Raw genomic sequence first — 22,290 nt, forward strand, 5'->3', positions numbered from 1 at the left:
AGGAGTTTGTGTAATTTTGTGGTTACCATTAGAAGAGTGTGTGTGTTTAGGCTGTGGCCACTCATACACTCATTTACTGGATGGACTTCCTGTTCTCAATTAAGTTCATTTAGAATTTTGTTTCTAAAAATATGCTTTTTGTTATATTTAATAGTTTTCCACTTACACTTGTAGAGCAAATAGTTAATTTAATAAGGTAAATTAAATCAATAAATGTGTAAACTTTTATAATTTTAACATAACATTATTAAGTAAACTGCACATATAAATATTATGTATCGGACAAATTCGAATGATTTGTATTTACTTAAAGAAATGTTGTCAGCTTTACTTGACTTTCTTTTGTTCATATAACTAAAATGTTATTTGTAAAAATGTCTCAATATAGTTGCGTGGAACCACTTGACGCTGCTTTTTTAAGTAAATTCAACAAATTATTTTTTTGAGTGTAATCATATTATTTTTCGTGTTCATAATCTTCAGTCGTCTCTCTCTTCACACAGGTGTAGGTGGTGTAGGTGGAGGTGGTGTAGGTGGTGTAGGTGGAGGTGGTGGAGATGTAGGTGGAGGTGTAGGTGGTGTAGGTGGAGGTGGTGTAGGTGGAGGTGGTGTAGGTGTAGGTGGTGTAGGTGGAGGTGGAGGTGGCTCAGCACTTGTGGTGCTTCCACTTGCGTGTGGCGGCTGCGATGTGCAGGTCCTTCTTCAGGCCGGGGAACAGCCGGTCCAGCTGGATGGAGCCGCCGGGCCTCATGGTGCCGGTGATGAGGTAGAGCTGGGCTCGGCCGGGCCGCACCAGAGTGTGTGCGCAGCGGAGGTTGATGAGCATCCAGCGCTGGAGGAGGCTGGCCGTGTCATAGGGCTGAAGAGGCCCTCGCTGGATGAACTCCACCGGCCCCTCCACCATCAGCTCCGGCTCCGAGGACGGCACGCGCCGCCGCCAGATCTTGGCTTTCACAGCTGCAGACACACAACAAGCTGAGTTCACATCTACACAAAATCACAACACGTTATAACACACAAGAGCACATTACACCTTTGAATTATGACATAAAATAACGAGATAATGACTAAATGTGTCGAAATTATGACATACTTAGACATTATTATGATATACTTAGTTATAATTATAAGATAAAAAGTCAGAATTATGACATACTAACTCATTATTATAGCTAATTCATAATAATAACATACTGAGTCATAATTGTGACACAAAAAGAAGAAATTTGAGTCGAAATTATGACATACAAAGTCATAGTTTTGTGATAATGACTATAAGTATGACTTGAAAAGTCCAAATTATGACATTCTAAGTTAAAATTATGATTAAGTCTTAATTATGACATAAAAAGACAAAATTATGACAAAAAGTTGAAATTGACATACTAAGTCAAATATGAGATTACAAATTTTGCAATTGAGATAAAGTCGAAATTATGACATACTAAGTTATAATTATGATTAAGTCTTAATTATGACATAAAAAGACAAAATTATGACCTAAAAAGACTAAATTATGGCATAAAAAGGTGAAATCATGAGATAGTCGGAATTTATGAGAGTTGGAATTATGACATATAAAGTCATAATTTTGTGATAATGACTATAAGTATGACTCGAAAAGTCCAAATTATGACACAAAGTCAAATATGAGAAATTGAAATTATGAGATAAAGTTGAAATTATGACATTCTAAGTTAAAATTATGATTAAGTCTTAATTATGACATAAAAAGACAATGATGACCTAAAAAGACAAAATTATGACATAAAAGACAAAATTATGACAAAAAGTTGAAATTTACATACTAAGTCAAATATGAGATTAAAAAATTTAAATTTTATAAAGTCAAAATTATGACATTCTAAGTTATATTTATGACTAAGACTGTCTTATGACATAAAAAGATGTATTATGGCATAAAAAGGTGAAATTATGAGATAGTCGGAATTTATGAGAGTCAGAATTATGACATATAAAGTCATAATTTTGTGATAATGACTATAAGTATGACTTGAAAGGTCCAAATTATGACACAAAGTCAAATATGAGAAATTGAAATTATGAGATAAAGTTGAAATTATGACATTCTAAATTAAAATTATGATTAAGTCTTAATTATGACATAAAAAGACAAAATTATGACCTAAAAAGACAAAATTATGACATAAAAAGACAAAATTATGACAAAAAGTTGAAATTTACATACTAAGTCAAATATGAGATTAAAATTTTTTAATTATATAAAGTCGAAATTATGACATTCTAAGTTATAATTATGACTAAGACTGTCTTATGACATAAAAAGACGTATTATGGCACAAAAAGGTGAAATTATGACACAAAATCAAATATATGAGATTAAACAATTTGAAGTTATGACATACAAAGTCAAATATCATATGAGATTAAAAAATTTAAATTATGTGATAAAAAGCTGAAATACGACATACTAAGTTATATTTAAAACTAATACTTAATCTTAATTATGGCATAAAATGATAAAATTATGATTTACTGACTCAAATATTGAAATTGTGACAATTAAGCCATTTTAATGTCATAATTCTGGCATAATTTTGTCTTTTCATCTGATAAATATGTCATAATTGTGACTAATAATGATTTACAAAGCTCATGACAGGCTTTCAGATATGAATATGAATATGAATATGAGTGCTAACCGAAGTCATTGAGGCAGAGGGCGTCCAGCACGGTTTTGAGAGATGGCGTCTCCTCCACAGACGGGCAGCTCTGACACACGGGCTGAGGGAATTCTGCAGACACAGATATACGGTTAGCTCATGCATGTGTGTGTGTGTGTGTGTGTGTGAGTGTGTGTGTTCACCTTTAGAGAAGGCACTGATGTGTTTGGGCAGCGGCGTGAGGCATGTGTCGTCCTGGGCAGGGAAGCGGTCGCAGTTCAGGGCCTCGGGCCACTCGTGTCCATGACAGGCCAATACTGGAGCACAGCTCTCCTTCACCGCCACACACACACTGCCACACGGCTGGATGAACCTGCACACACACCAACACACAACATTACACACCACAAAACTCAAGCAGGAATCATGACAAAACCTATCAATATGTGCTGACTGGAATCTGCTGCAGTTTACAGATATTTAGCCAAAACAACTCTCTAAAATATTTGTGCAAACATAATTTTTTTTACATTTTTAGTGCATGATTCATTTATACATTCAGATCATTTCAGATGATAAAACTTATTGATAAATAATGAAAAAATCAATCAATATGTTGGTTGCAATCTGCTGCAATTTCATTATAACCCCACTTTGTAAATTTTACTACATATTTTTAATTATAAAATGCATGTTTCTTGTGACATTTTTAGTTCATAATTAATTTATACCTTCATATCATTTCAGATGAAAAAACTTATTGATAAACAATGAAAAAATCAATCAATATGTTGGTCGCAATTTGCTACAATTTCATACAATTTAGCCCCCCCCCCCCTCCCCCCCAAAAAAATTAGTATATATTTTTTAATGAAATCATTTGTGCAAACAAAATAATGTTTTGTGAAATTTTTAGTCCATGATTCATTTATACATTCAGATCATTTCAGATGATAAAACTAAAGGATAAAATCTATATTTTGGTTGAAATTTCATTATAAAACTTTTTTTCATTAAAAAAATATGCAATAATTATAATTTTTTTATTTATTTAGTGCATGATTCAATTATACATTCAGATCATTTCAGATGAAAAAACTTATTGATAAACAATGAAAAAAATATATCAATATATTGGTTGCCATATGCTGCAATTTCATTAAAAACTGTACATTTTACTACATATTTATAATTAAAAAATCGTGCAAGCATGATTTTTTTTTTACATTTTAGGCCATGATTCATTTATACATTCAGAACATTTCAGATGAAAAAACTGAATGATAAATTATTTAGAAAATTAATCAATATGTTGGTTTGAATCTTTGCAATTTAGCCAAAACAACTCTAAATTTCACTACATTTTTTAAATAAAACTATTTGTGCAAATCATTTTTTGTGACATTTTTAGTGCATGATTCATTTATGCATTCAGATAATTTCAGATGAAAAAACTTATTGATAAACAATGAAAAAATCAATCAATATGTTGGTTGCAATCTGCTGCAATTTCATTAAAAACTGTACATTTTTCTACATATTTATAAATTAAAAAATCATGATTTTTTTTTTTTTTTACATTTTAGGCCATGATTCATTTATACATTCAGAACATTTCAGATGAAAAAACTGAATGATAAATTATTTAAAAAATCAATCAATATGTTGGTTTGAATCTTTGCAATTTCCTGCAATTTAGCCAAAACAACTCTAAATTTCACTACATATTTTTAAATAAAACTATTTGTGCAAAAAAATGTTGCATTTTTAGTGCATGATTCATTTATATGATCAGATAATTTCAGAGGAAAAAACTTATTGATAAACAATGAAGAAATCAATCAATATGTTGGTCGCAATCTTTGCAATTTAGCCAAAACATTTTTAAATTTCACTACATATTTTTAAATAAAACTATTTGTGCAAATAATGTTTTGTGACATTTTTAGTGCATGATTCATTTATACATTCAGATCATTTCAGATGAAAAAACTAAAGGATAAAATCAATATTGTGGTTGAAATTTCATTATAAAACGTAAATTTCACTCCTTTTTTTTCATTTAAAAATTGTGAAGCATGTTTCCTGCAGTTAAGTGGAACGTGTGGTGTGAATGGACCTGCCTCCACAGAGGTGTGTGTGTGTGTGTGTGTGTGTGTGTGTGAGGAGGATGTACCTGTCCAGGCATACGGGGGCGATGAGCGAGCAGACGAAGGCCCGGGCCTGCGGGTGACATCCGGTGTGGAGCAGCGTCCTCCAGTCCTCCGAGCGAGGAACCGCTTCCTCCAGGCTGCTGTGGCCCAGCAGGTTAGGTAACCTCATCTCCGAATACGGCACGTCCTGGCAGACGCTCATCTGGAGCGGGACGGGGACGCAGCGAGTGGTCTGGCCCAGGTCGAAGGCCCCGGCGTGGGCCCCGAGAGACAGGAGGAGCAGCAGGCCGGACAGATCCATGGTGAGTGAAGGAGTGAGTGAGTGATGCAGGAGATGAGTGTGTGTGTGTGTCTTTATATAGAGGCGGGCAGATGTTATCAAACACACATCTGAGGCCTGCAGACAGGGGGACAAGCAGGAGATAACGGGCCCCAGACGGGGGGGTGTGAGGGGGACAATCAAAGACACACACTTAACCTCACTGTTACATGGGCCGTTTATTTCAGCTCACATTTTTGGTGCATGAGACATTTCAGATCATAAAACCTAAAATCAATCAATCTGTTGGTTTAAATCTGTTGCAATTTCATGCAATTTAGACAAGAGTTTTTTTGTGCAAACATAATGTTTTGTGACAATTTTAGGAATTATTTCAGATGAAAAAACTTAACGATAAATAATGACAAAACAAATAGTATGTAGACTGAAATCTGCTGCAATTTCATGCAATTTAGACAAAATCACTGTAAATTACACTAGATATTTTTTTATAAAATATTTGTGCAACACATATTTTGTGACATTTTTAGTGTTCACGTTCAGATCATTTCAGATGATAAAACTTGACAATAAATAATGAAAAAATCAATAAATATGTTGGTTGAAATCTCTAAAATCACTCTCTAAGTTTCCCTACCTATTTTTCATAAAATATTTGTATAAGCATAATGTTTTTTATGACATTTTAGTACATGATTTGTTTATACGTTCAGATCATTTCAGATAAAAAACTAAACTATAAATAATGAAAAAATCTATCAATATTGTTGGTTTAAATTATATGCAATTTAGACAAAATCACACTAAGTTTTTGTGCAAGCATAATGTTTTGTGACATTTTAAGTAAATTATTAATTTATATATGAAAAAATAATGAAAAAGGGACAAGGGACAATAAATAATCATATAATCAAATAATGAAAAAAATCAATAAATATGTTGGTTGAAGTCTGCTGAAGTTTTCTGAAACTTAGTCAAGATCCCTCTCTAAGTTTCCCTACTAATTTTCATAAAATATTTGTACAAGCATAAAGTTTTGTGACATTTTTAGTAAAATATTAATTTAAACGTTCAGATCATTTCAGATGATAAAACTTATTGATAATTAATGAAAATATCAGTCAATGTTATCAATATGAAATCTGCTGCAATTTCATGCAATTTAGTCAAAATCACTGTAAATTACACTAGATATTTTTTTATAAAATATTTGTGCAACACATATTTTGTGACATTTTTAGTGTCCACGTTCAGATCATTTCAGAAGATAAAACTTGACAATAAATAATGAAAAAAATCTATATTTTGGTTGAAATTTGCTGACGTTTTCTGAAACTTAGTCAAAATCACTCTCTAAGTTTCCCTACCTATTTTTCATAAAATATTTGTACAAGCATAATGTTTTGTGACATTTTTAGTACATGATTTGTTTATACGTTCGGATCATTTCAGATGAAAAAACTTAACTATAAATAATGAAAAAAAATCAATCAATATTGTTGGTTTAAATCTGCTGGAATTTAATGCAATTTAGACAAAATCACTCTAAGTTTGTGTGCAAACATGTTTTGTGACAATTTTAGTACAAGATTTATTTATACGTTCTGATCATTTCAAATGATTAAACTTGACAATAAATAATGAAAATATAAGTCAATGTTATCAATATGAAATCTGCTGCAATTTCATGCAATTTAGTCAAAATTCACTCTAAATTACACTAGATATTTTTTTATAAAATATATAACAAATTTCTTGGGACATTTTTAGTGTCCACGTTCAGATCATTTTAGATGATAAAACTTGACAATAAATAATGAAAAAATCAATAAATATGTTGGTTGAAATCTGCTGAAGTTTTCTGAAACTTAGTCAAAATCCCTCTCGAAGTTTCCCTACTAATTTTTCATAAAATATTTGTAGAAGCATAATGTTTTGTGACATTTTTAGTCCATGATTCATTTATACATTCAGATCATTTCAGAAGATAAAACTTAACGATAAATAATGAAAAAATCTATCAATATTGTTGGTTTAAATCTGCTGGAATTTCATGCAATTTAGTCAAAATCACTCTCTAAGTTTCCCTACTAATTTTCCATAAAATATTTGTAGAAGCATGTTTAGTGACATTTTTAGTACATAATTTGTTTATACGTTCAGATCATTTCAGATAATAAAACTCACTGATAATTAATGAAAATATCAATTAATATGAAATCTGCGGCCATATCTTGCAGTTTTGTTCACTCTCTAAGTTTCACCACATATTTGTAATATAATATTTGTGCAAACACATTTAATGTCCACGTTCAGATCATTTCAGATGATAAAACTTCAAATCAATCAATTAGTATGTTGACTGAAATCTGCTTCGATTTTGTGCAATTTAGTCAAAACCACAGTATATTTTACTAAAAAAAATGTATACAATATTTGTGCAAACATAATTTTTAGTACATGATTCAGATAATGTCAGATGATAAAACAGGATAAGTAATAATAATAAAATGTCTGTGCAAACATAAATTATGTGACATTTTCTTCATTTATACACTTTTCAGATTATAAAAGTGAACAGTAAATAATAAAAATATCAAATAATATGTTGGTTAATTTCATGCAATTTAGCAAAATTCACTCTAAATTACACTAGATATTTTTTTATAAAATATATAACAAATTTTTTGGGACATTTTTAGTGTCCACGTTCAGATCATTTTAGATGATAAAACTTGACAATAAATAATGAAAAAATCAATAAATATGTTGGTTGAAATCTGCTGAAGTTTTCTGAAACTTAGTCAAAATCCCTCTCGAAGTTTCCCTACTAATTTTTCATAAAATATTTGTACAAGCATAATGTTTTGTGACATTTTTAGTCCATGATTTGTTTATACGTTCAGATAATTTCAGATGAAAAAACTAAATTAAATCTTGCAGTTTTGTCTCTCTAAGTTCACTCTCTAAGTTTCACCACATATTTGTAATATAATATTTGTGCAAACACATTTAATGTCCACGTTCAGATCATTTCAGATGATAAAACTTAACGATAAATGTCTAAATCAATTAGTATGTTAACTGAAATCTGCTGCAATTTCATGCAATTTAGTAAAAACCACTTTGTACATTTTACTAAATATTTTTTTAATACAATATTTGTGCAAACATAATTTTTAGTACATGATTCAGATGATAAAACAGGATAAGTAATAATAATAAAATGTCTGTGCAAACATAAATTATGTAACATTTTCTTCATTTATACACTTTTCAGAACAGTAAATAATAAAAATATCAAATAATATGTTGGTTAATTTCATGCAATTTAGCTCTAAATTTCACTATATATTTTATTATAACATTTTGTGTGAGTGTGCGAAACTTTTAGTACATGATAACAATGTAAAAAATGAACGATAAATACTCAAGATTGTTATCGATATCTCTCTATCTTTTAAATTGTTTTATTATTGCAGTTTTATTTAATCATATGATTCCTTATTATTTTATCCTGGATGGTGTTCATGCCGTTTCACCCGATGCTTGACACATTTACAGCACAAAAGCGGTCAAACGTGGCCTAAACGCCTGCAGATGTTCCCTATACTTGTGTGTAGGTTCAGTGAGGTTCTGCAGCCGGTTTCTGAGGACGTGCTCCTCAAACGTCTGGTCTGCGTGGAGACCGGCGGGCAGACAGACAGGCGTCTCCAGCGCGCTGACAGCTCCTCTGGCTCCAGCAGGTCAATGTGAGCTTCCTCTGCCAGCGAGAGGCTCTGGAGCTGTCTGTCTGCCCGCCGGTCTGCAGTCTACCTGTCCAGCGGCCCACCTTTGATCTGAGCCATCATTCGTATTCAAATCCTCCAGCTCCAGCTGCAGATGTCCCACTAATGTCTCAGACGTGCTTAACACAGCGCACTTCACTCGATTATCTCACATTAGTGCTCGTGACATTAGCATTTACAGCCCTTGACTTCTGCAGGGTCCCTCTGGCCAAACCAGCGTCTACAGGGATTCACACTGGACATTATTATATACGTTCCTTTTACACGCAGAAATAACCTTTTCATAACATTAGAGAAATGTTTTTACAACATATCTGTGTTTACATGCTATAATTCCAACTTCTGACCCATGCATTTTCATTAAAACAATGAAAATGAGAAAGAGCCGGTTAAATATTTTAAAGGTTTAGGTTTTAGTTTATTTGCACAAATATAAAATATACACAATATAAAAAAAACAAAAGTACAATCCATACACTGTGCAGGGAGAGGCAACAAACCCAAAGGGCTTATTTTAAAGCCTCCACCTAAACAACAACAAAAAACATTGTAAATATATGAATGTATATAACTGCAACAAGTTAATTACAGCATGTATATAATAAATGAAAATGATAATGATATACTCAAAAACAAACCATATAAAGTGCATGAGACATCAATACACAAACAAACAAACAAAAAAACACAATTACAAAGCAGCAATAAAATGCTTCTTTATACATCTTTTGAAACATTTTAAAGAACATTTTTTTGCTAGATGAGATAAACCATTCCATAATTTAATAATTTTAGAAGGTGCGCATAACTAGACCATTTCACTATGAACTGTATTCATTTTTCATGACTTTTCCAGGCCTCTCAGAATATTATATAAGGCACATTGAGATGTTAAACTGCATCTCAAGCAACATTTATGCATGCAGTTTTTTAATATTTGTACTTTTGAAGTGAAATTCACTTCTAATAGCATCTGCTAAAAGCATAAAAAAACGTGTAAGAAAAGACAAATAATGAACATATCAATCAAGAGAATCCTCAAAACAGATCTAAATGATACGCATTACCTCACACATTTATAAAGATTGGAGCTGAAATGGATAATGTACGTTATTCGAAGACTAACTAGGTTTTGTGTGAGACGCCAGGGTTTCCGCATGACTAAGATAAAAGTGCCACAATCTGACCAAAGTCTGTCTGGAGGACGAAACACGTGAGATCAGTCTGGAATCGGTTTATGACGAGAAAGCGCATTGAAATGATTTGAAAACAGACAGTGTAAGTCTGCGGCTGTGTTCCCGTCGGCCCCAGGCTTCTGAGCCGCTTTACTGCCCTGGACAGACGGCCGCTACTGAGGGACCTAACTGGGCAATTAGAGACACAGGCCCATTTAGGAGAACAATGGGGTCCATGCGTTAGGTTAAGCACCCCTCTCGGCGCTGATTACCCCCCGGGTGCGTGTTATTCTTTGTAACGGCCCTGCTGCCGCTCTCCGGCCTGCTGTTTGGATTGTTAATGGGACTCGTTCAGTCGGTCTGTGGACGGCGTTTGAGCTCAAGACAGCGTCTACTTGATCCTATAACTGAGGAACTTGAGCTGTGTTTAAAGTGCAATAGTGTGCTGCATTGTTGTGACACGGACACATTTTGTGCAAAAAAAATTGAAAAAGTGCATTCAGTATTCAGTGTTATTTTTGTATTGTACGGTTTTATTTTTATAGTTTTAATTTTAGTTTACGTGCTTTTAACGTTTTTTAATGTTTATTTTTTTTAATTTTCATGCCAACTTTTTTATACTACTATGGTCTTTATTAATGTTTTGAATCCGCTTTTATTTTTTATAGTTTTAGTTTTAATTTTAGCTTAAGTTTTAGTAATTTTGTTATTTATTCTTTTAAGTTTTTTTAAATGATGCTTCATTTTAATTTTCATGCACATTTTATAAGCGTACATTGTAATTTTATTTATATACTATTTTAGTCTCTATTAATGTTTTGAATTAGCTTTTGTTTTAATTTTAGTTTTCGTAATTCTATTATAAATATTGTTTTAGTGCTTTAGTAACTTATTTTAACTTGTTTCATAAGCTTAAATTTTTATTATTTGTAATCCAATATAGTATTTGTTAATATTTTGAAGTAGATTTTTTTATTTTCATTTTAGTTTGTTTTAATTTTGTTACGTGCTTCTGCTGATTTTTTTCATATATATACCTTTATTATTACATTTTTACATTTATTACATTTCTAAGATTACATTTTTTTGTATTCTAATATAGTATTTATTAATATTTTGAATGATCCATTATTTATTTTTATATTTTCAGTTTCTTTTTTAATTTTACTTTGTTTAGTCATTTTGTTATGTGCTTTTGTCAATTTTCTTAATATTTTTTATTTCTATTTACCTTTCTTTTATTTTATTTTTAGTGATTTTAGTACTTCATATTTTATTGATTTCAAATTTTCATCGATTTCGTCTAATATTTCTATTATTTTTATTACTTTTTTTATAGTTTTAGTTAAAAACATTATGCTTTGTTGTATACTGTATATTTTGGCAAATAGTATGTCATCTAGGTATCATAACATTAATAAACAACACTTGAGAAGAGATTATGAGATATAACTTATGATTTGGTTTTGTCTTTATGTAATAAAAAGAGTATTTTCATATAGTCAGAGTATATAGTGAATTTTCATTTAGTTTTGGAGTGTTCAGAAGTGCAGTATATACTGCATACTCTACACAGTATGCACAGAGACAGAAAGACTAGTCTGATGGTGTTATTCTATAGCCGGTGTGTCACAGACTCAATCGTCAGGTCAGGTCTCCGTCTGCTTCTCCATCAGACACCAACAGCTCTTCACATCAAAGACGGACAGATTATAATCAGCCTGAATCTGAAATGGTTTTATCGTATTTATGAACGATTACTGACTGTGTATTAAGCATGCAGTATGCATTAAATAATAAAATACTGCAGTTCTGATATGCAGAGGTTTGAACAAATAACACATTTTTAAAGCTCTATATGCTGTCGCGTGAAGAAGAGATTATGAGATATAACTTATGATTTGGTTTTGTCTGAGCTGGGACATTCACAGAAAATACATAATATTTCAAAAGAAATGTATTTACTTTCATGATTTGAGTGCTATCTTTGCTGTTAAAGAGCATCTATGAATGAAGATCCGTCCTATCCATTTTTAAAAGTATATGGAAATGGAGTACAAAATAGTGCATATATTGTAGTGCCAAATACATGCCGGTTCAGTATTAGAGTGCAATTTAACTAATTAATTTGCCTTTGAATATATAATTTGTTGACGGTATTCATAAATGTGATGTGGAAGAACATTTACTACCAGCAGGGAGCAGTGCACAGATGTTTTTGTGTATAGTTAATAACAGCAGAGGGCAGTATAGAGATGTATAGAGGGCCGGTGTATAGTTAATAACAGCAGAGGGCAGTATAGAGATGTATAGAGGGCCGGTGTATAGTTAATAACAGCAGAGGGCAGTATAGAGATGTATAGAGGGCCAGTGTGTAGTTAATAACAGCAGAGGGCAGTATAGAGATGTATAGAGGGCCAGTGTATAGTTAATAACAGCAGAGGGCAGTATAGAGATGTATAGAGGGCCGGTGTATAGTTAATAACAGCAGAGGGCAGTATAGAGATGTATAGAGGGCCGGTGTATAGTTAATAACAGCAGAGGGCAGTATAGAGATGTATAGAGGGCCAGTGTGTAGTTAATAACAGCAGAGGGCAGTATAGAGATGTATAGAGGGCCGGTGTGTAGTTAATAACAGCAGAGGGCAGTATAGAGATGTATAGAGGGCCGGTGTATAGTTAATAACAGCAGAGGGCAGTATAGACATGTATAGAGGGCCGGTGTATAGTTAATAACAGCAGAGGGCAGTATAGAGATGTATAGAGGGCCGGTGTATAGTTAATAACAGCAGAGGGCAGGGCAGTATAGAGATGTATAGAGGCCCGGTGTATAGTTAATAACAGCAGAGGGCAGTATAGAGATGTATAGAGGGCCGGTGTATAGTTAATAACAGCAGAGGGCAGTATAGAGATGTATAGAGGGCCAGTGTATAGTTAATAACAGCAGAGGGCAGTATAGAGATGTATAGAGGGCCGGTGTATAGTTAATAACAGCAGAGGGCAGTATAGAGATGTATAGAGGGCCGGTGTATAGTTAATAACAGCAGAGGGCAGTATAGAGATGTATAGAGGGCCAGTGTATAGTTAATAACAGCAGAGGGCAGTATAGAGATGTATAGAGGACCGGTGTATAGTTAATAACAGCAGAGGGCAGTATAGAGATGTATAGAGGGCCAGTGTTTAGTTAATAACAGCAGAGGGCAGTATAGAGATGTATAGAGGGCCGGTGTATAGTTAATAACAGCAGAGGGCAGTATAGAGATGTATAGAGGGCCGGTGTATAGTTAATAACAGCAGAGGGCAGTATAGAGATGTATAGAGGGCCAGTGTTTAGTTAATAACAGCAGAGGGCAGTATAGAGATATATAGAGGGCCAGTGTATAGTTAATAACAGCAGAGGGCAGTATAGAGATGTATAGAGGGCCAGTGTATAGTTAATAACAGCAGAGGGCAGTATAGAGATGTATAGAGGGCCAGTGTTTAGTTAATAACAGCAGAGGGCAGTATAGAGATGTATAGAGGGCCGGTGTATAGTTAATAACAGCAGAGGGCAGTATAGAGATGTATAGAGGGCCAGTGTATAGTTAATAACAGCAGAGGGCAGTATAGAGATGTATAGAGGGCCGGTGTATAGTTAATAACAGCAGAGGGCAGTATAGAGATGTATAGAGGGCCAGTGTATAGTTAATAACAGCAGAGGGCAGTATAGAGATGTATAGAGGGCCAGTGTATAGTTAATAACAGCAGAGGGCAGTATAGAGATGTATAGAGGGCCAGTGTTTAGTTAATAACAGCAGAGGGCAGTATAGAGATGTATAGAGGGCCGGTGTATAGTTAATAACAGCAGAGGGCAGTATAGAGATGTATAGAGGGCCAGTGTTTAGTTAATAACAGCAGAGGGCAGTATAGAGATGTATAGAGGGCCAGTGTTTAGTTAATAACAGCAGAGGGCAGTATAGAGATGTATAGAGGGCCAGTGTTTAGTTAATAACAGCAGAGGGCAGTATAGAGATGTATAGAGGGCCGGTGTATAGTTAATAACAGCAGAGGGCAGTATAGAGATGTATAGAGGGCCGGTGTATAGTTAATAACAGCAGAGGGCAGTATAGAGATGTATAGAGGGCCAGTGTATAGTTAATAACAGCAGAGGGCAGTATAGAGATGTATAGAGGGCCAGTGTTTAGTTAATAACAGCAGAGGGCAGTATAGAGATGTATAGAGGGCCAGTGTTTAGTTAATAACAGCAGAGGGCAGTATAGAGATGTATAGAGGGCCAGTGTGTAGTTAATAACAGCAGAGGGCAGTATAGAGATGTATAGAGGGCCAGTGTATAGTTAATAACAGCAGAGGGCAGTATAGAGATGTATAGAGGGCCAGTGTTTAGTTAATAACAGCAGAGGGCAGTATAGAGATGTATAGAGGGCCGGTGTATAGTTAATAACAGCAGAGGGCAGTATAGAGATGTATAGAGGGCCAGTGTTTAGTTAATAACAGCAGAGGGCAGTATAGAGATGTATAGAGGGCCGGTGTATAGTTAATAACAGCTGAGGGCAGTATAGAGATGTATAGAGGGCCAGTGTATAGTTAATAACAGCAGAGGGCAGTATAGAGATGTATAGAGGGCCAGTGTTTAGTTAATAACAGCAGAGGGCAGTATAGAGATGTATAGAGGGCCAGTGTATAGTTAATAACAGCAGAGGGCAGTATAGAGATGTATAGAGGGCCGGTGTATAGTTAATAACAGCAGAGGGCAGTATAGAGATGTATAGAGGGCCGGTGTATAGTTAATAACAGCAGAGGGCAGTATAGAGATGTATAGAGGGCCGGTGTATAGTTAATAACAGCAGAGGGCAGTATAGAGATGTATAGAGGGCCGGTGTATAGTTATTAACAGCAGAGGGCAGTATAGAGATGTATAGAGGGCCGGTGTATAGTTAATAACAGCAGAGGGCAGTATAGAGATGTATAGAGGGCCGGTGTATAGTTATTAACAGCAGAGGGCAGTATAGAGATGTATAGAGGACCGGTGTATAGTTAATAACAGCAGAGGGCAGTATAGAGATGTATAGAGGGCCAGTGTATAGTTAATAACAGCAGAGGGCAGTATAGAGATGTATAGAGGGCCAGTGTTTAGTTAATAACAGCAGAGGGCAGTATAGAGATGTATAGAGGGCCGGTGTATAGTTAATAACAGCAGAGGGCAGTATAGAGATGTATAGAGGGCCAGTGTTTAGTTAAAGTCGGCATGAAACGGAAGTTGAGATCGTCTTTTTCTCCTTATTGTGACGTATATCCGAGTGAAACGGCTTCTGAAATTAGAAAAAATGTAGGGCGAGGCTTGATTTCGTCCTTCGGGAATTGATTGGATCGTTGGAAGTTGGGCGTTGGGCGTTGCTAACAAAATGGAGGCAGATTTGAAGTTTGCACTCAGTTGTGGAGAAAAACTCAATCTATCTCTTAAATAAATGTATTTTCTTTCTAAATCTTTTCTACATAATGTTACTGAGCATATTTCCTCACTTTTCGCTGGTTTATGCTACAGATTTTACTTATTTTAAGCCTTTTATGGCTTTATTTCTGTAAAGCTTTTTTCTCAGCTCTCCCTTATAAAGGGGGCGCGCCGTAAGCGCGTTCACACGCTGCATTCCTCAGTGCGAGTCGTCACGATAAGCTGTTCGTCCGACTATATTGAGTAATTTTTACATTAAAAAAAAGCTTTTATTTCTCATATATTTCTCTCTTTTTGCCTCAAGTCCTTCTTGAAGAAGGTATTGTGTATACCGAGAAAAATGCACCAAACCACGATCAGTGACAGGTTTCTGAGAGGAGGTGCAGAAACGAGACGGGGCGATAACCCCGCCCTCGCGCCATAGCACATGACCGGGGGAGAAGAGAGGTCGTTTCATGGGGGAGGGAAAGTTAACATATTTGATTAAAGATTATAAGGGTAAATGAATTTTTAAAAAATAATGAAGTGAACAGATAAATCAGTTATAGTAAACACTACAATATTAATATAAAAATACAAATTGTAAAATTTGATTTCATGCCGCCTTTAATAACAGCAGAGGGCAGTATAGAGATGTATAGAGGGCCGGTGTATAGTTAATAACAGCAGAGGGCAGTATAGAGATGTATAGAGGGCCAGTGTTTAGTTAATAACAGCAGAGGGCAGTATAGACATGTATAGAGGGCCAGTGTATAGTTAATAACAGCAGAGGGCAGTATAGAGATGTATAGAGGGCCGGTGTATAGTTAATAACAGCAGAGGGCAGTATAGAGATGTATAGAGGACCGGTGTATAGTTAATAACAGCAGAGGGCAGTATAGAGATGTATAGAGGGCCGGTGTATAGTTAATAACAGCAGAGGGCAGTATAGAGATGTATAGAGGGCCGGTGTATAGTTAATAACAGCAGAGGGCAGTATAGAGATGTATAGAGGGCCGGTGTATAGTTGATAACAGCAGAGGGCAGTATAGAGATGTATAGAGGGCCGGTGTATAGTTAATAACAGCAGAGGGCAGTATAGAGATGTATAGAGGGCCAGTGTTTAGTTAATAACAGCAGAGGGCAGTATAGAGATGTATAGAGGGCCGGTGTATAGTTAATAACAGCAGAGGGCAGTATAGAGATGTATAGAGGGCCGGTGTATAGTTAATAACAGCAGAGGGCAGTATAGAGATGTATAGAGGGCCGGTGTATAGTTAATAACAGCAGAGGGCAGTATAGAGATGTATAGAGGGCCGGTGTATAGTTAATAACAGCAGAGGGCAGTATAGAGATGTATAGAGGGCCGGTGTTTAGTTAATAACAGCAGAGGGCAGTATAGAGATGTATAGAGGGCCAGTGTATAGTTAATAACAGCAGAGGGCAGTATAGAGATGTATAGAGGGCCAGTGTTTAGTTAATAACAGCAGAGGGCAGTATAGAGATGTATAGAGGGCCAGTGTTTAGTTAATAACAGCAGAGGGCAGTATAGAGATGTATAGAGGGCCAGTGTATAGTTAATAACAGCAGAGGGCAGTATAGAGATGTATAGAGGGCCAGTGTTTAGTTAATAACAGCAGAGGGCAGTATAGAGATGTATAGAGGGCCAGTGTATAGTTAATAACAGCAGAGGGCAGTATAGAGATGTATAGAGGGCCAGTGTATAGTTAATAACAGCAGAGGGCAGTATAGAGATGTATAGAGGGCCGGTGTATAGTTAATAACAGCAGAGGGCAGTATAGAGATGTATAGAGGGCCAGTGTTTAGTTAATAACAGCAGAGGGCAGTATAGAGATGTATAGAGGGCCGGTGTATAGTTAATAACAGCAGAGGGCAGTATAGAGATGTATAGAGGGCCAGTGTATAGTTAATAACAGCAGAGGGCAGTATAGAGATGTATAGAGGGCCAGTGTTTAGTTAATAACAGCAGAGGGCAGTATAGAGATGTATAGAGGGCCAGTGTATAGTTAATAACAGCAGAGGGCAGTATAGAGATGTATAGAGGGCCAGTGTTTAGTTAATAACAGCAGAGGGCAGTATAGAGATGTATAGAGGGCCAGTGTTTAGTTAATAACAGCAGAGGGCAGTATAGAGATGTATAGAGGGCCAGTGTATAGTTAATAACAGCAGAGGGCAGTATAGAGATGTATAGAGGGCCAGTGTTTAGTTAATAACAGCAGAGGGCAGTATAGAGATGTATAGAGGGCCGGTGTATAGTTAATAACAGCAGAGGGCAGTATAGAGATGTATAGAGGGCCAGTGTATAGTTAATAACAGCAGAGGGCAGTATAGAGATGTATAGAGGGCCGGTGTATAGTTAATAACAGCAGAGGGCAGTATAGAGATGTATAGAGGGCCAGTGTTTAGTTAATAACAGCAGAGGGCAGTATAGAGATGTATAGAGGGCCAGTGTTTAGTTAATAACAGCAGAGGGCAGTATAGAGATGTATAGAGGGCCAGTGTTTAGTTAATAACAGCAGAGGGCAGTATAGAGATGTATAGAGGGCCAGTGTATAGTTAATAACAGCAGAGGGCAGTATAGAGATGTATAGAGGGCCAGTGTTTAGTTAATAACAGCAGAGGGCAGTATAGAGATGTATAGAGGGCCGGTGTATAGTTAATAACAGCAGAGGGCAGTATAGAGATGTATAGAGGGCCAGTGTTTAGTTAATAACAGCAGAGGGCAGTATAGAGATGTATAGAGGGCCGGTGTATAGTTAATAACAGCTGAGGGCAGTATAGAGATGTATAGAGGGCCAGTGTATAGTTAATAACAGCAGAGGGCAGTATAGAGATGTATAGAGGGCCAGTGTTTAGTTAATAACAGCAGAGGGCAGTATAGAGATGTATAGAGGGCCAGTGTATAGTTAATAACAGCAGAGGGCAGTATAGAGATGTATAGAGGGCCGGTGTATAGTTAATAACAGCAGAGGGCAGTATAGAGATGTATAGAGGGCCGGTGTATAGTTAATAACAGCAGAGGGCAGTATAGAGATGTATAGAGGGCCGGTGTATAGTTAATAACAGCAGAGGGCAGTATAGAGATGTATAGAGGACCGGTGTATAGTTAATAACAGCAGAGGGCAGTATAGAGATGTATAGAGGGCCGGTGTATAGTTAATAACAGCAGAGGGCAGTATAGAGATGTATAGAGGGCCAGTGTATAGTTAATAACAGCAGAGGGCAGTATAGAGATGTATAGAGGGCCGGTGTATAGTTAATAACAGCAGAGGGCAGTATAGAGATGTATAGAGGGCCGGTGTATAGTTATTAACAGCAGAGGGCAGTATAGAGATGTATAGAGGGCCGGTGTATAGTTAATAACAGCAGAGGGCAGTATAGAGATGTATAGAGGGCCGGTGTATAGTTATTAACAGCAGAGGGCAGTATAGAGATGTATAGAGGACCGGTGTATAGTTAATAACAGCAGAGGGCAGTATAGAGATGTATAGAGGGCCAGTGTATAGTTAATAACAGCAGAGGGCAGTATAGAGATGTATAGAGGGCCAGTGTTTAGTTAATAACAGCAGAGGGCAGTATAGAGATGTATAGAGGGCCGGTGTATAGTTAATAACAGCAGAGGGCAGTATAGAGATGTATAGAGGGCCAGTGTTTAGTTAATAACAGCAGAGGGCAGTATAGAGATGTATAGAGGGCCAGTGTTTAGTTAATAACAGCAGAGGGCAGTATAGAGATGTATAGAGGGCCAGTGTATAGTTAATAACAGCAGAGGGCAGTATAGAGATGTATAGAGGGCCGGTGTATAGTTAATAACAGCAGAGGGCAGTATAGAGATGTATAGAGGACCGGTGTATAGTTAATAACAGCAGAGGGCAGTATAGAGATGTATAGAGGGCTGGTGTATAGTTAATAACAGCAGAGGGCAGTATAGACATGTATAGAGGGCCGGTGTATAGTTAATAACAGCAGAGGGCAGTATAGAGATGTATAGAGGGCCAGTGTTTAGTTAATAACAGCAGAGGGCAGTATAGAGATGTATAGAGGGCCGGTGTATAGTTAATAACAGCAGAGGGCAGTATAGAGATGTATAGAGGGCCGGTGTATAGTTAATAACAGCAGAGGGCAGTATAGAGATGTATAGAGGGCCGGTGTATAGTTAATAACAGCAGAGGGCAGTATAGAGATGTATAGAGGGCCGGTGTATAGTTAATAACAGCAGAGGGCAGTATAGAGATGTATAGAGGGCCGGTGTATAGTTAATAACAGCAGAGGGCAGTATAGAGATGTATAGAGGGCCGGTGTATAGTTAATAACAGCAGAGGGCAGTATAGAGATGTATAGAGGGCCAGTGTTTAGTTAATAACAGCAGAGGGCAGTATAGAGATGTATAGAGGGCCGGTGTATAGTTAATAACAGCAGAGGGCAGTATAGAGATGTATAGAGGGCCGGTGTATAGTTAATAACAGCAGAGGGCAGTATAGAGATGTATAGAGGGCCGGTGTATAGTTAATAACAGCAGAGGGCAGTATAGAGATGTATAGAGGGCCGGTGTATAGTTAATAACAGCAGAGGGCAGTATAGAGATGTATAGAGGGCCGGTGTATAGTTAATAACAGCAGAGGGCAGTATAGAGATGTATAGAGGGCCAGTGTGTAGTTAATAACAGCAGAGGGCAGTATAGAGATGTATAGAGGGCCAGTGTATAGTTAATAACAGCAGAGGGCAGTATAGAGATGTATAGAGGGCCGGTGTTTAGTTAATAACAGCAGAGGGCAGTATAGAGATGTATAGAGGGCCGGTGTATAGTTAATAACAGCAGAGGGCAGTATAGAGATGTATAGAGGGCCGGTGTATAGTTAATAACAGCAGAGGGCAGTATAGAGATGTATAGAGGGCCGGTGTATAGTCAATAACAGCAGAGGGCAGTATAGATATGTATAGAGGGCCGGTGTATGTATTCATATTCTATGTCAACAGCAGAGGGCAGTGTAGAATAATTTTGGTGTTGACAGATTCAATATTCAAGATTGAACTAACTTTATTGGCATGTTTAAATTATTTACAATGCCAAACATTTATTAGTTTATAATTCATCACAAGCACTAAAAAAAAGCAGACATCCAAATGCAATGTCTTTCGTGTGATTTCAATGCTGACACTTTTTGGTTTTAAATGAGGTTAATGATAAATACTACCCACAACCCCTACAGTAAGCTTTAGATTTTAATAAAGATGTTATGGCGCTTTTTTCCCTCCCAATGTAGATGATTTTCATCTTTTACTCATCTACACAAAGATACTATAGAATGATATTATTTTCAGATAACGCTATCATGTTTTGAGGGTAAGTTTGGTTGTTTTTTTTGTAAAGGTAAGTAAAAGACTCGACCCATAAAATAATAAATGGCGTTTTACTGTTATTTATGAATAAAATGGAGGTATTGTTTACTTTAGAGGACAATTCTCAGCAGAAGTGTAGCTAGGTTACACACGCGAGCGCGCACACGCCCGTGCGCATGCGCAGTGTCCGCCTGCAGCTCGGTCCGTGGCGGCTGCTGCTGCTGTTTCTGTCCGCCGCACCGAGAATCTCCGTGTTTTTCCGCCGCGTTCTCGCCCCGCCGCGGTTTATGCGTCCGGATCCGACCGCCGAGCCCGTGCTGCTCGGTCCAGACTCCCGGTAAAGGCTCGTCTCCCCTCGGCTCCGGGCGTTATGCGCTCAGATGCGGCCTACATGCTGAAGCTGTCCTCCTCTTCCTCCTGCTCCTCCTCCTCCTCCCATGCATGAATCTCACCGTGATGGCTGATGATCAACAACAACAGCCCGGTGCTCCCGGACCGTCCCTGCAGAGCCTCGAGGCGACGGCGCTGCAGTACAACAAGATCAAGAACTCCATTTGGTAAGAGATCCGATCGCGAAAACACCTTGCGTGCATCTGATGGGTGGCACTGGTAACGGGATGTCTGATTCCAGTGCATGCTCTGTGGGATTGTTTACAGCCTTATCTCGGCTGGACAGTAGGCCTGCGTCTGATTGCATGTGTGATTTCATTGCATGATGTCTGATTTGATCTCATTGATCATCTGGATGTCACTGCACAGCATATCTGATATTTCAGATGCAAGAAATATGTCAGTTCAGTGCATGGGAATGTCTGATTTCAGTGGCATTGGATGCATGATATCATTGACATGCTGATTGTATTGCATTGACTTTTAAAAGCATGCAATGTCTGATTTCAGTTGCAGTGGATGCATGATTGTGGGGATTTTTATCTTGTTGATTTTTCTAATGCCACTGCATGTCAGATGTCATTGCAATATGATTTCAGTGCATGTGATTATTCATATTTTCTGAATGCATTGCATTGGCTTGTCTGATTTCAGTGGCATTGGATTTTATTGCATCTGATGTCATATCTGATTTTATTGCGCATAATTATGTCTGATTTCTAATTGCATTTTGATTTCTGATTTCAGGATGCATGATTTTATTGCATGAGTGCATTGATTTTCTTATGCCATTGCATTGGAATTCTTTGCATAACATTTCTGATTTCACATGCAAGTAATGTGTCATTTAATGCATGTGCATGTCTGATATCATTCCATGGATTGTATGATTTGAGTGTCTGATTGCATTGGCGTGTCTGATTTTATTGCGTGGGTTTTCTGTTTACACACCGCATGGGTTGTCGTTGCGTTGGATGTCTGATTTTAAATGCCAAGTGTATGATCTCAGTGCATGAAACACTGTCAAAGTTAGGGCTGCTCAATATATCAAAATATCGCAAATGTACATAT

The 22,290-nt window shown here is 36.5% G+C and overlaps 2 protein-coding genes across 2 annotated transcripts in view; one reads left to right on the forward strand and one right to left on the reverse strand.

Moving 5' to 3' along the window:
• Positions 1-646: 646 nt before the first annotated feature.
• Positions 647-5,099, reverse strand: szl (sizzled; the record flags this gene model as incomplete). Its single annotated transcript, XM_079809110.1, has 4 exons — positions 647-957; positions 2,685-2,777; positions 2,849-3,018; positions 4,822-5,099. 4 exons carry the CDS (start codon positions 5,097-5,099, stop codon positions 647-649), a joined length of 852 nt encoding a protein of 283 aa, XP_079665236.1.
• Positions 5,100-21,124: 16,025 nt separating this feature from the next.
• rfx7b (regulatory factor X7b) overlaps positions 21,125-22,290 on the forward strand; it is a 50,558-nt gene continuing 49,392 nt past the window's right edge. The window contains exon 1 of the mRNA XM_079809190.1: positions 21,125-21,386. Coding sequence (XP_079665316.1) covers positions 21,271-21,386 — 116 coding nt within the window. The 5' untranslated portion in view covers positions 21,125-21,270. The remainder of the gene's footprint in view (positions 21,387-22,290) is intronic.

The sequence above is a fragment of the Gobio gobio genome (assembly GCF_949357685.1).
Source record: "Gobio gobio genome assembly, chromosome: 25".
NCBI lineage: Eukaryota > Metazoa > Chordata > Actinopteri > Cypriniformes > Gobionidae > Gobio > Gobio gobio.